The 14,355-nt window shown below is 37.5% G+C and overlaps 1 protein-coding gene across 6 annotated transcripts in view; it reads left to right on the forward strand.

The window, feature by feature from the left end:
- SAMD8 (sterile alpha motif domain containing 8) overlaps positions 1 to 14,355 on the forward strand; it is a 51,362-nt gene that overhangs the window by 20,766 nt on the left and 16,241 nt on the right. For all 6 annotated transcript variants that reach the window (XM_082717267.1, XM_082717264.1, XM_082717266.1 and 3 more), the window contains one exon: positions 6,255 to 6,847. In XM_082717267.1, coding sequence (XP_082573393.1) covers positions 6,270 to 6,847 — 578 coding nt within the window. In that variant the 5' untranslated portion in view covers positions 6,255 to 6,269. The remainder of the gene's footprint in view (positions 1 to 6,254; positions 6,848 to 14,355) is intronic.

The following is a 14,355-nucleotide window of genomic DNA, read 5'->3' on the forward strand; positions in this document are numbered from 1 at the left end:
CCCAGGACCCTGAGATCATGACCTAACTTAAGCAGAGGCTTAACCCACTGAGCCACCCAGGTGCTCCTTGATGAGTTTTTATCAGTAATGAATATTGGATTTTGTCAAATGCTTTTTTAGTGTCCCTTTTTTTTTTTTAAAGACTGTATTTTTAAGTCATCTCTGCCCCCATTGTGGAGCTCTAACCCTGACCATGAGATCCAGAGTCACATGTTCTTCCAACTGAGCCAGCTGGGCACCCCAACTTTTTAAGTATCTTTTGAGATAACCTTGTGGTTTCCCTGTTTTAGCTTACTTACATGTGAATTATTTCAATTTTCAAGTGTTAAACTAACTTTGCATTCCTGGGATAAATACCACTTGGTTATGATGTATTAGTTCTTTAAATATTGTTGGATTTGATTGCAGAAGATTTGTTTTAAATTTTTACATCTGTGTTTTTAAAGAATTATCAGGCTATAGTTTTATTTTCTTGGGCTGTTGCCTGATTTTGGTATCAGGGTGATACTGGCCTCATGGAATTAATTCAGAAATATTCTCTCCTTGGGGCACTTGAGTGACTCAGTCAGTTAAAAATCTGACTCTTGATTTTGGCTTATGTTATGATCTCAGGGTGGTAAGATCAATCCCCATGTTAGGATTCTCTTTCCCTCAACCTCTGCCCACTTCCCCTTCCTCAAAGAAAGAAAGGAAGAAAGAAAGAAAGATTGGTTCTCTTCTTTTTTGGAAGAAAGGAAAAAATGATCTTTTCTTGTGTTTCATTTTGAATAATTCCTGTTGTGTATCTTCAAGTTATTATTCTTCTTACAGATAAGAATCAGCTAGCTGTTAATTCCGTCCAGCATATTTTTCTTTTTTCTTTTTTAATTTTAATTTATATATTTGACAGAGAGAGAGAGAGAGAGAGAGAACACTAGCAGTGGGAGTGGGAAAGGGAGAAGCAGGCTTCCAGTGGAGCCTGACCTGGGCCTCGATCCCAGGACTCTGGCTGGGATCATGACCTGAGCTGAAGGCAGACGTTCAGTGACTGAGCCACCCATGCACCTAGCATATTTTTCATTACATATATTTTAATTTCATTTTTAGAAGGTTGAATTGAGTGTTCTTTGTGTCCATGTCTCTAACTTTTTGAACATAGGTAATAGAATTCTTATAACTTAGTTAATTTCTTTGCTAATTCTATTATCTGTATCAGTTTGGGGTCAATTTTGGCTGATTGTTGCTATTCATTGTAGGTGAATTTTCTTACTTTACATGTCTGGTAGTCTTTGATTGGATGCCAGACATTATGGATTTTATCTGTTGGGTACTGAATACTTTTGTACTCCTAATAATATTCTTGAGTTTTATTGTGGGAGATAGTTAAATTACTGGAAAACAATTTGATCCTTTTGGATCTTGCCTTTAAGATTTGTTTGGCTGGACCAGAGGCACATTCATTCTAATGCAGGGTTTCTCAATATCAACACTATAATATTTTGGATCAGTTTATTTTTTGTAGTGAAGGGCTATATTGTGCTTTGTAAAATGTTTAACATCCCTAGCCTTTACCTTTTAGGTGCCCTCCCTCACCCCCCAGTCATGACAACCAAAAATGTTTCCAGAAATTGCCAAATGTGGGGAGGAGTGGCTAATAGCTCCCAGTTGAATAACTACTACTTTAGGATTAATTTTGTCTCAATATGGCAAGATCTTCCTGTTTGCTTTACCCAATGCCCCCTGGATTCTGAGTTTTTTGTGTTTTGTTTTTGTTTTTAAAGATTTTATTTATTCATTTGACAGACAGAGATCACAAGTAGGCAGAGAGGCAGGCAGAGGGGGGGGGGGGAGGAAAGCCAGCTCCCTGCTGAGCAAGAGAGCCTGATGTGGGGCTCGATCCCAGGACCCGAGATCATGACCTGAGCCGAAGGCAGAGGCTTAACCCACTGAGCCACCCAGGTGTCCCCTTGTTTTTGTTTTTGGTCTGGCTGTTTGGGGTAGGCACTTTTATTGGTCTTGTGTATATACTGTATGTTGTTCCTCCTAATCATTCTGGTGGTTCTTTTTTCTGTACTGTTTTGTTTCCTCATGTATATGTGACGATCAGTATTCAACTACAAGTCTGCAGATCTCCGAGGTCTGTTTTAGTCTTTTTGGGTTACTATAACAAAATGACTGTAGACTGAGTGTCTTAAACAAAACACAGTTCTGGAGGTTGAGAAGTCCAAGATCAAAGCGTAGAAGATTTGGTGTCTGATGAGGGCCTGCCTCCTGCTTCATAATCAGTCATCTTCTACCTTTGTCTTTAAATGATGGAAGGCGGGGCGCCTGGGTGGCTCAGTAGGTTAAGCGCTGCCTTCGGCTCAGGTCATGATCTGAGTTCTGGGATCGAGTCCCACATCGGGCTCGCTGCTCAGCAAGGAGCCTGCTTCCTCCTCTCTCTCTGCTTGCCTCTCTGCCTACTTGTAATCTCTCTCTGTCAAATAAATAAATAAAATCTTTAAAAAAAAATAAAATAAATGATGGAAGGGGTGATGAACTCTCTGAGATATCTCTTATAAGGGAACTCATCCCATTTATGGGGGTTCTGCCTCATGACCTAATCATCTCCTAATTGTGGGCTAGGATTTTAATATATGAATTTTGGGGAGACATTCAGTCCATAACAAGTTCTCTCTGTGCACCTTTCTCCTCTCCAGTATTCTGTTTCATGAACACTAGCCACCTAGATCTACCCAGACTGTCAGCTCCATCTCCTCAGCTCAGCAAGTCTGCCAGGCCTCACCCATTTGGGTCCTGTGCCACACATCACTTGGAAACTCTCAAGGCAGTAAGCTGGGGCAGTAGGGCTCACTTTGTTTTGCATCTCTCAGGGAACTTTTGATCTAATGCCAGTGTCTTGAAGCTAGATTTTCACCCCCATATATTTTGTCTATTATTTGGTTGTTTGAGGTAGGAGAGTAAATTGGTCCCTCTTACTATATCTTGGTCAGAAACAGAGTCTCTTTAACTCTGTTAAAGAGTGGCTCAGTTGGTTAAGCGTCTGGCTCTTGATTTTGGCTCAGGTCATAATCTCAGGGTCTTGAGATAAAGTCCTGCATCAGGCTCTACGCTGGCCTGGCACTTGCTTGGGATTTTCTCTTTCCCGCTCCCTCTGCCCCTCCCCCTCAAAAAAAAAAAAAGATGAAAATGGTCTTAAAATCTTATTAACCTAATATCTTCATTTTTTTGATTTGTATGAAACTTAAAGCTGCCATATGTTTGTTCAAAGTCTCCTGTTTCATGTAGTTTCTATGGCACAACATAAATATTAAATTGGCCCTAAAGCCTTTTATCATCTTTTTAATATACCTCTTTAGAGCAGGTTTCACAGTGTTACCTAAATATGGGTCTCTAACTATATGTAGTAGCATACAATTAAAGGACATGTCCTGACTTGATGAAACACATTAGTGGAGTGTGTCATGTTTTTAGGGCATTGCCACAGCAGGCTCAAAGACTTCCAGAAGGCTTCCTTGTGTAACTCATATTTTCTAACAGCTAAAACACCAGTTTCAAAGCCTATTAGCCTGATTGAGGGTATAGAGAACTGGTGATATAAGATGGGAAAAAAAGCTATGAGAGAGAAGATCATTTTGAGCAATGTATGAGACAAAACCCTACTGAAGGATCATGCTACAAGGATGGGAGTGACTTGGAACCCATTGGTGGTAAGCTGTTTAAGAAAGGAGGAAGCCAGCAGAATAGAAAATAAAATGACAGAAGAAATCTGGCCTTTTTGTGTGTGGGATGAGCTTCCCAAATGTGCTACATTGTAACTGCTACAGAGTTTGTAGCATGTGCTTGTTGGATATTCAAAGATGAAGTAATTTATTCAGAGCATATCTTGGAAAAAAGATGCATGTAGTGGGTGGGATGAAACCATCTGGGTATATATATGAACTAAAATAGCAAAATGATATTTTAATGGAATTTTATATACATGTAATAACTTATTCTAAATAATATACACTAATGTGTATAAAATTCCGTGTTAACCTGTATAAAATGTGTAATTCCTTGGCCTTAGGGATGGTGTTGTAGCTAAAAAGAGCTGAGTAAGAGAGAGTTCTTATAGCTCTATAGTATATAAGAATTAGCCTTTTAAAACGTACAGGTACTTAGAGGTAGATGTGCTGTTAAATTTCCTAAAACTGAAAAGCCGTTGTGGATTGATAATATGAAAAACTCTGTTTGGAAACAAAATATGATTTAAGGCTTCCAAAAACTAGGATACTGTTTTTTAGGAATTAAGGAATATTTAGTGAGTATTTCTTGCTGGCTGAATATTTCTGATGGTGTAAGTGGTGCTCATGTAGTTAAGTAACATTATGAGTCTTCATGGCAAGAGTTTGTGTGGATAGGGGAAGAATAGGACAGTAGCAGTTTTTACTTTTCTCAGCATAAATAAGCATAGAAAGTTTTTCATAGCCAAATATGCATGTTATAAGGAAATGATAAACACCAAAATCAAGAGTTATTTCATCTGGGAAGGAAAGGAAGGGGATGATACCAGAGAGTGACATTCGCTTGTATTGATGTTTTGTTTTTGGCTTTTTAAAACAAACATTTAAAATATAGTTTAACATACATAGAGAAAAGTGTAGACCATAAGTATACAGCTTCTTGAATTTTTACAAAGTGAACATACCTATATACTGATACCCAGATTAAGAAACAGAGCATCTAGGGGCACCTCGGTGGCTCAGTTGGTTAAACCACTGCCTTCGGCTCAGGTCACAATCCTGGAGTCCTGGGATTGAGTCCCACATCAGGCTCCCAGCTCTGTGGGAAGTCTGCTTCTCCCTCTGACCTTCTCCCCTCTCATGCTTTCTCGCACTCTCTCTCAAATAAATAAATCTTTAAAAAAAAAAAAAAAAGGAAAGAAAGAAAGAAACAGAGCATCTGTTTAATTGGAATTATTGGAATTATTTTATATTTTTTCAAGCAGGGTAATGGGCACATGGGTATTTCTTGCATCTTTCTTTGCTGTTGTTGTTGTTGTTATGTTTTGAAGTTTGCCTACTGTGTTTTTTAAAGAATCATTTCAGAAGGAAAGAGGATCTTTAGAAATCTGGGAAATGCCTGAAAAACCCACATGCTTTAGTAATTGAGAAAAGTACTTTAGGGAAATAGGTTTTTTTTTTTTTAATGTAGGCCTTTGTCTCCTGTGTATCTTATAAACCTTATACAGATCCAAGTTACTGAAAGTTTTAAGATGGAAAAAGAATATAAAAAGAACTGTATGGATCAAAGTAGTAAAAATTATTAGTACTTTTTGAAACAGTACATTATTGGCCTTCTATAAGCCAACATAAAGTTTGGGTCTTCAAATTTGTGAGTACATCAAAATGACAGTTTTCTTTTAAAAATTTTGTCACTGAAATCTCAGTGGTAGTTTAAGAAGGAAATTGCTTAATCAGTTCTAAAATGGTATATTCAAGGTGTGGAAAGAAGGAACTGAGCTATTAAGATACTTAAAGATATTTATATCTGGGCGCCTGGGTGGCTCAGTGGGTTAAGTCCTGGGATGGAGTCCCGCATCTGGCTCTCTGCTCAGCAGGGAGCCTGCTTCCTCCTCTCTCTCTCTCTCTCTCTCTCTCTGCCTGCCTCTCTGCCTGCTTGTGATCTCTCTCTGTCAAATAAATAAATAAAATCTTTAAAAAAAAAGATATTTACAGGCTTTATATCTGTTGTAGAACTCGTTATTTTTATAGTAGATAGAAATATGTTTAAGGAGTTTCCTAAAACTAGTTATCTGTCTGCCTTTGTGTTTTATTTTTGTTTTTGTTTTCTCATTTTGGAGAAGTGGGAGATACTTAATCAGACATGAGGATTTCTGAAATTTGGTTTATTTTTATGTATTACATATCTTTATCTCATTTTATGAAAAGCATTAATACAGGATTTTTCTCAATTATTCTCAACAGTAGGCTTTTTCTAATTAAGTTATGGTTGCTATGGTGTGGAAAGGCCATTTGTAAAGTAACTTTTTGTAAAAATGTTTAGTCATTAGTCTTCCTTTTGCTGTGGGTTTATATGCATAAAATTATTAGAATGTTAATCTACTGAAAACCAATCACTGAGTAATTTTCATTCCTTTTATTCTCTTCTAGAATTTAATAGATCAATGTAAATAAATTGTTGTTTCTGGTATGTTTGCATGTTTTTGGTCTTAACGGAGTTGTTAGGACACACTGAAGATTTTGTTTTGTTTTCCTATTTTCCCTGGACAGGCAGTGGAGGAAGAAATGGCTCTTCCTAATCACCTTTGCATTCGTCGCTGGACAACCAAGCATGTAGCTGTTTGGCTGAAGGATGAAGGCTTTTTTGAATATGTGGACATTTTATGTAATAAGCATCGACTTGATGGAATCACATTATTAACATTGACTGAATATGATCTCCGGTCTCCTCCTCTGGAGATCAAAATCTTAGGGGACATTAAAAGGTTAATGCTTTCAGTCCGAAAATTGCAGAAAATACATATTGATGTTTTAGAAGAAATGGGATACAACAGTGACAGTCCCATGGGTTCCATGACACCTTTCATTAGTGCTCTTCAGAGCGCAGAGTGGCTCTGTAATGGGGAGCCTTCACATGACTGTGATGGACCCATCACTGATTTGAATTCTGATCAGTACCAATACATGAATGGTAAAAGCAAACATTCTATTCGAAGATTGGACCCAGAGTACTGGAAGACCATATTGAGTTGTATATATGTTTTTATAGTATTTGGGTTTACATCTTTCATTATGGTTATAGTCCACGAGCGAGTGCCTGATATGCAGACCTACCCACCACTCCCAGATATCTTCTTAGACAGGTAAGTTTTATTTCTAGTTGCCAAGTTTGTAGAAAGTTGCTATAACACGGTGATAATAATGTATTTATAATAATTGTGTTTTTTATTATTATTTTGGTTGATGCACACTTTGTTTGCTTTATCTGGTAATATATGCAGATATACTTTGAAATTGCCTTTTTGTCCTGGAGTAAATTAGACATTAAGCCTGTGTGAGTGGGACAGGGCACTGCTTTTTTTTTTTTTTTTTTTTTTTTTTGTAGCTACATCATAGCTTGTTGGACACTTGAGATTATAAAAGGGTTTCATGGAATGTTGTCTGTAATAAATGAAATTTGGTTACCTTTTTTTTTATGATGAACAGGGTTCAGCTTTTCCAGAAGTAGGGGGAGGACTCCTATATTACCACATAAATTGGAATTACCACAAATAGTACTGAAAAATACTGATTCATTTGATAGTATCTTGTTTTTATGAAATGCTGAGTGAATAATAAAGAATATAGTATATGCATATGAAAAATAAGAATAGAACAAGTTTCGAAACTGTTAGCTTTTATGTTTGTAATTTTTAAAGCTTTTATAGTTTGTAGAGCTTTCTTGTTTGTTTTTATAAACCGTTTTACCTTTCTGAAACTACCTTGTAGTATGTGTTTTTTAAAATGAAATGAATCAGTGTATCCATACTACAATGTCAGAATGACATACATACCACATTTTGTTTCTCTCAAACCCTGACTAAAAATATAGTAAAGAGGTTTTTGTTTGTTTAAGTGGAAAGCCTACAAAGATAGGGCAGATAAGAGAGGAAAAAACAGTCATACATTTTTGGAAGTTTGAAAATAGATGTTTGAGTGGCAACTAAGAGACCTAAAATAACTTAATTCTTAAACAGCAGTTAGGAAAACAGAACCAACCCAGTCTGTGTTGCAGATTTCTCAAAGTTCTGGATATTGCAGGTAAAAAGGTGGTGCTAAATACGAAGTTTAAGAAGCTGTTAGATCCCTATATCTCCTCCTCTATTCCCTACAGTTTTCCCAACTATAAACAAAAGAACCTAAGGAAGTAAGGAAGAAAGCCATGTGGATATCTGGGGAAAGAGTATTCTGGGCAGAGAAAACAAGGTGCAAAAAATCTTGAATTGTTAGTATCCTTAGCATGTTCAAGAAACAGCAAGTGAGAGATGGAGAGAACTGTTGGAGATGAAGTGTGAGAGGAGACAGGAATCTAGATTGTATAGTGATTTGTAGACTGTTTTCTGGACTTTAGCTTTCATTCTGAATGAAAAGGGAAGCCATTAGAAAGTTTTTAGAAGAGTACAGTGATGTAACTTCCATTTTAAAAGGTACCTATGAGGCGCCTGGGTGACTCAGTCGTAGGCTTCTGCCTTCAGCTCAGGTCATGATCCCAGGGTCCTGGGATCAAGCCCCGAATCAGGCTCCCTGCTCTGCAGGAAGCTTGCTTTTCCCTTTCCCACTCCCCCTGCTTGTGTTCCTTCTCCGCTGTGTATCTCTCCGTTAAATAAAGAAATAAAATCTTTAAAAATAAATAAATAAAAGGTAACTATGGTTGTTGTTTTGAGAATAGCCTAGGTGTGGGAAAGCAGGGATTAAATTAATTGAATTCATCTAGACAGAAATGAGGTGAATTGGATGAGAATAATAGTGGGAGAGATGGTGTGTAAGAGTCAAGTTCTATTCATATATTTAGAAAGCACTGTGACAAGATTTGCTGGTGGATTTGTATGTAAGGTGTAAGAAAAAGAAAAAAGTCAAGGATTACTCTTGAGATTTTTGACCTGAGCATCTGGGTTGGAGTTGCCCTTTACAGAGATGGGAAGACTATGGAAGAAGCTGATTTGGAGAGAAAAAATAAGGATTTGGTTTTGGACATGTCAAATTTGAGATATCTTTTACACAAGATCAGATGTGACATAAGAGACAGAAAGATGAAGGTAAAGCCATGATGTGAGATAAAGTATTCTAGGGAATGAGTTTGGAAGAGGAAAGAAGATTAAAGATGGAGCCCAAGAACAGTGTAATGGAAGTCTTAGAAGTAAGGCAAAACCCGCAAAGACAACTGAAAATGTTAGGGCAGAAAAAAAGTAGTATTCTGGAAGCAAACTTAAAAAAAAAAAGAGTAAGAGGGCAGGAATAATTAATAGTTAACTGTGTCAAGTTCTGCTGAGGGATCAAGTAAAGTGGATAATTGATGACTGGATTTAGCAAAGTGTTGGTCATCTGTGACCTTTACAAGAGTCAGTAGGAACAAAAGCTAATTGTTAGGATTCAGAAGAGAATAGGAGACTTTCTGGAACTTAGCTAAAGATATATCTCCACAAATATGAAACAACATATGTACAGATTTATTCATGTGACATTATTTGTAGTAATTGTAAATATTGGAAATTTAAATGCTTATCCATGGAAAACTGATCGAATATACTATGGTACGTCTATGTAGCAGAGTACTATTTAATCAAAGAAGAGTAAGGAAGATTTCTAAGAACTGATATGAACTGGTTTTAAGTGTGGGGCAAGGAAAGTATAAAATGAGTAAAAACGGCTCTTGTTCCATAAACCATGGGAGTGCATAAAACCAATGAAAGCATGTCAAAAGAGTGTACGAGTCAGGTTGAAGGGGCTTGCACTGAGCAAACTGGAACAATTGGGACATCAAAAACATAATTATGATAATGATTCTAATATATTGAGTAAGAGAGTCTGTGAATCCATAGTGATAAAAAATGGTGGGGTGAGAGGAGATATTCTTCAAGAATAATATGAATAAATGTAGATGGCCTATTTTGCAATATCCAACCTATTATTTGATTCAGGCAAGTCATCAGTTGATGCTAAAATCATTAGGTGAAAGGTCAAGGATGTTCACATAGTCTGAAAATATCTCATGTATTAATTATAGGGAGAATAAGGTACCTTGATGATGGCATGATCTGACATGCATCGTTTTAATCCCCTTGCTGTGGGACAGAGTGACATTATGTGCATTGGATGTGATGTTCATCATCTATAATCTTGCCCCTCCTAAAATATAACCTGAATCTAATCATGAGGAATTTATCAGACAAATCCAGAACATGGAATAGTTCTGAGGCTGAGGTTCTATATAGACTATATAACCAAGGCATAGTGGGAGCAAGAAGGAAGACTGGCCTGGAAGAAAAATGAGGATCTTATTTTTAAAGTTTACAGTTCAGTGGTTTTTAGTATATTTACAATTGTGCAACCATCACCACTAATTCCAGGACATTTTCATCACCCCAGAGAGAAATCCCTGTCCATTATCAGTCCCATTCCATTCCCTCCTCCCTCCATTCCCTGGCAACCACTAATCTATTTTCTGTATCTGTGGATTTGTCTGTTCTGGACATTTCATGTAACTGGAATTATAAAAGAAAAGGTGGCCTTTTCTTATGATTGGCTTCTTTGTTTTTTTGTTTTGTTTTTAAACATTTTTTTTAAAGATTTTATTTATTTATTTGACAGAGAGAGGTCACAAGTAGGCAGAGAGTCAGGCCAAGAGAGGAGAGAAAGCTGGCTCCCTGCCAAGCAGAGAGCCCGATGCGGGGCTTGATCCCAGTACCCTGAGATCATGACCTGAGCTGAAGGCAGAGACTTAACCTGCTGAGCCACCCAGGTGCCCCTGATTGGCTTCTTTGATTTAGCATAATGTCTTTAAGATTCATCCATACAGTAATATGTATCCTCTTTATTACAGAATAATACTCCATTGTATGGATATACTACATTTGTTTATCTGTTCATCAGTTGATGAATGGTTGTCATTTTTTGGTTACTATGAATAATGTTGCTTATGAACATGTATGTACAAAATTTTGTTTAGACCTATATGTGATTTTCAGTTTGCAATGGGAATTTGAAGACAAATTTTGCCTTTTTGTAGTGCCTCCTACTACAAATCTTTATGCTCTTAAGCATGTAAGCTTTATTCTTAGGAGAATGGTAGCAGGTAGTGTCAGTGTTCTTCCTTATGTACTTTCAGATCTCTTTTTCATTTTCTTGCACACGGATACTCCCAACATCCAGCAAATGTGTCTTTGTTGAAGAGCTGCTTCTGAGCTCTTGAACACGTTTTATATGCTTGGAAAGAGAGGTAAACATGCTTAGGACTTTATATCCCACCAGCAACAACCCTTAGCCAATGACTGATGAGACTGGGTATACATATTTTGTTTCTCTTCACTCTAATTGGAACAACTTTTTGGTCAGACCTATACTGTCTTTCAAATTCCACACAGGATTGAGCCATATTTAACCCTTGCCATAGTTACTCCACAAGGCTTTGTTTTATGTCTCACCCTTGCCTTGCTTACTTGCCTTCCTGATCTCATTTCCTTACTACACTAAGGTTTCTCTTGGGAACACTCCTGTTCACTTTCACACTGATCTTTTTTTCAAAGTCTGCATCTAAAGCTTATGTCAACAATCCCAAGAACCTTAGCACATCATAAATAGAAATTTAGAAGGAGAAAGGGATGCCTCTGTAGGCAGGCCCACTTAACAGCAGTGAGAGGGGTTAGCTGATACCATAATAACAAGGGAAGAACCAGAAGCACTCAAAAGCAAACATAACTAAAGGAAAAACTACTCTAGTCTGGAACTTAGCCTTCATTCCTCCGTAGTCCCTGAAGTCATTCCCACGTTCAGTGCAATAATCAGTGTTCACAATCATGACTAAATTGCCAAAGAAAGTTAAATTTTTATCCAGAAAAAAGAGGCATATCCATGTGTAATGCATTTTAGAAAACTTTGCATCAAAATAAATATGAGGGGGCGCCTGGGTGGCTCAGTGGGTTAAAGCCTCTGCCTTTGGCGCAGGTCATGATCCCAGGGTCTCATGATCCCAGGGTCCTGGGATCGAGCCCCGCATCAGGCTCTCTGCTCAGCAGGGAGTCCGCTTCCCTTCCCCTCTCTCTGGCTGCCTCTCTGCCTACCGGTGATCTCTGTCTGTCAAATAAATAAATAAAATCTTTAAAAAATAAATAAAATAAATAAATATGAGATATTGAATAAACATTTCCTTACAACACTTCACTAAAATGAGAGTAAAAGGAGATAAGGGGGAACCCTACAATCCCATGAAGGCAAAAACAGTGATAATGCTGAAAGTTTGGAAAGTAGAACGCTGAGTCTCTCTTGTAAAATTGGGGATGGAGACTAGCAGTGACCAAGAGGTGAGTTTATTTGTATTTCAGAGCTCCAGAAAAACTCTTAAAACAGGTGGCACCAGGCATCTTTCATAACCATGTACAGATAAATATGGGAGAATTGGTTGAAAAGCAACTTTCAAAGCTTTTAGACCTCTATTCCAACAGAAGATAGGTGGAATATTCTCCAGACCAGTTAAATGTGAGGGACTCTGGGATACCATGCCCAGATGGTGTTTTCAGTATGTTTTCAAGGTGGTTACTATAAATTTATATACTGATCACTGAGACTTCCAGCTCCCATCTTTAAGTAGCCAGACTTCCCATCCCTACTCCTACCCGGAGCCAGTTCTCTAAGCAGAAAACAGATTTCTCTCCTTAGAAAACCTGCACAGGAGAAGAGGACTCTAGATATTGTGGTAGGGGAGATATCTCTATCTCCTCAACCAGACCTCTGCTCTATCACTCTGCAGTGAAACCCACAACATGACAAGCCCAGTCCATGCATACAGAGCATCAAATTATTATTTTTTTAGTACTTCACTGTCAAGTATGAATGGTCAGTCAAGAATGACCAGACATTTAAGTAAAACAGAACAATGCAAACAGGAAAAAAGCAAAGTAGGAAATACAAAATGGGGAGCAGAAGAACACTTCAAAAAAAAATAAGCATGTTCTCACAGATAAGAGATGTTGCATTTTACGAGACAGTAACAGTAGGCTATAAAAAGAAATTCAGAGGAAAGAAAAGCTTTTGGAAAATAAAAAATGAAAGTAGAAATTTAAAATCCAGTAGACTAGTTGGAACACAGATTTGAAGAAATTGCCCAGTATGTAGAACAAATGAAAAGTAGTGAAGAGGTCAGTCAGTGGAGAGGGGAAGGGAAGCGGACTCCCTGCTGAGCAGAGAGCCTGATGCGGGGCTCGATCCCAGGACCCTGCGCCAAAGGCAGAGGCTTTAACCCACTGAGTCACCCAGGCGCCCCCTCATATTTATTTTGATGCAAAGTTTTCTAAAATGCATTACACATGGATATGCCTCTTTTTTCTGGATAAAAATTTAACTTTCTTTGGCAATTTAGTCATGATTGTGAACACTGATTATTGCACTGAACGTGGGAATGACTTCAGGGACTACGGAGGAATGAAGGCTAAGTTCCAGACTAGAGTAGTTTTTCCTTTAGTTATGTTTGCTTTTGAGTGCTTCTGGTTCTTCCCTTGTTATTATGGTATCAGCTAACCCCTCTCACTGCTGTTAAGTGGGCCTGCCTACAGAGGCATCCCTTTCTCCTTCTAAATTTCTATTTATGATGTGCTAAGGTTCTTGGGATTGTTGACATAAGCTTTAGATGCAGACTTTGAAAAAAAGATCAGTGTGAAAGTGAACAGGAGTGTTCCCAAGAGAAACCTTAGTGTAGTAAGGAAATGAGATCAGGAAGGCAAGTAAGCCCCCCATTGGGCGTAGAGATTACTTTAAAAAAAAAAAAAGAGGAGAAAAGGTAAGATCATCCAGTTGACCCAATAGCAGACAAAAACAGTAAACAAAAAACATAGAGAAAAAGGGAAGATTATTTAGGATGTAAGGAAATTACCCAAATTCAAAGGATGTGGCTTTCCAGATTGAAAGGGCCCACTGAGCACTCAGTACAAGAAATGGAGAATTTCAAAACACTGGATTTAGGCTGAAAATCCTAAAAGCTTCTTAAGAGACCGATCAAGTAACATACAAAGATTAGAAATCCAGATAGAATCAAACTTCTTTGCAAGTGTGGAAACTAGAAAACGAGAGCAGTTATCTTTAACTTTCTAAGAGAAAATAAGGTCTAACGTAGAATTCTCTGTCCAGGCAAACTACCAGTTAATTATAAGGCTAGAACCAAGGAAATTTTTAAGTTTGTAAGTCTTTAAATATGGCAAACTTTCCAACCCCACATCTAACTAAAATTGCTAAAATGAAAAAAAAAATGTATAATAACCTGATGAGAATTTAGAGCACCTCCTACTCTTTCATATATTGCTGGTAGGGATGCAGAATGACAGAACTGCTTTTAAAACTGTTTGACAGTTTCTTAAAAAGCTAAACATACTCTTAACATAGGACAAAACAGTTTCACTGCTAAGTGTTTGCCTAAGAGAAATGAAAATGTATGTTCATACAAAGATGTATAGTGGTCTTTATTCAAAACCACCCAAAACGGTATATATCCAAATATCCATCATATATCCAAAATATACATCCACCAGTAAATGGATAAAGAAATCATATAAAGAGTGGATAAAGACTTACACATGAAATAACATGGGTAAATCTGAAATATATTATGACAAGTGAAAATAGCCAG

The sequence above is a fragment of the Mustela nivalis genome (genome assembly GCF_964662115.1).
Source record: "Mustela nivalis genome assembly, chromosome: 2".
In the NCBI taxonomy this organism is placed as follows: Eukaryota; Metazoa; Chordata; class Mammalia; order Carnivora; family Mustelidae; genus Mustela; species Mustela nivalis.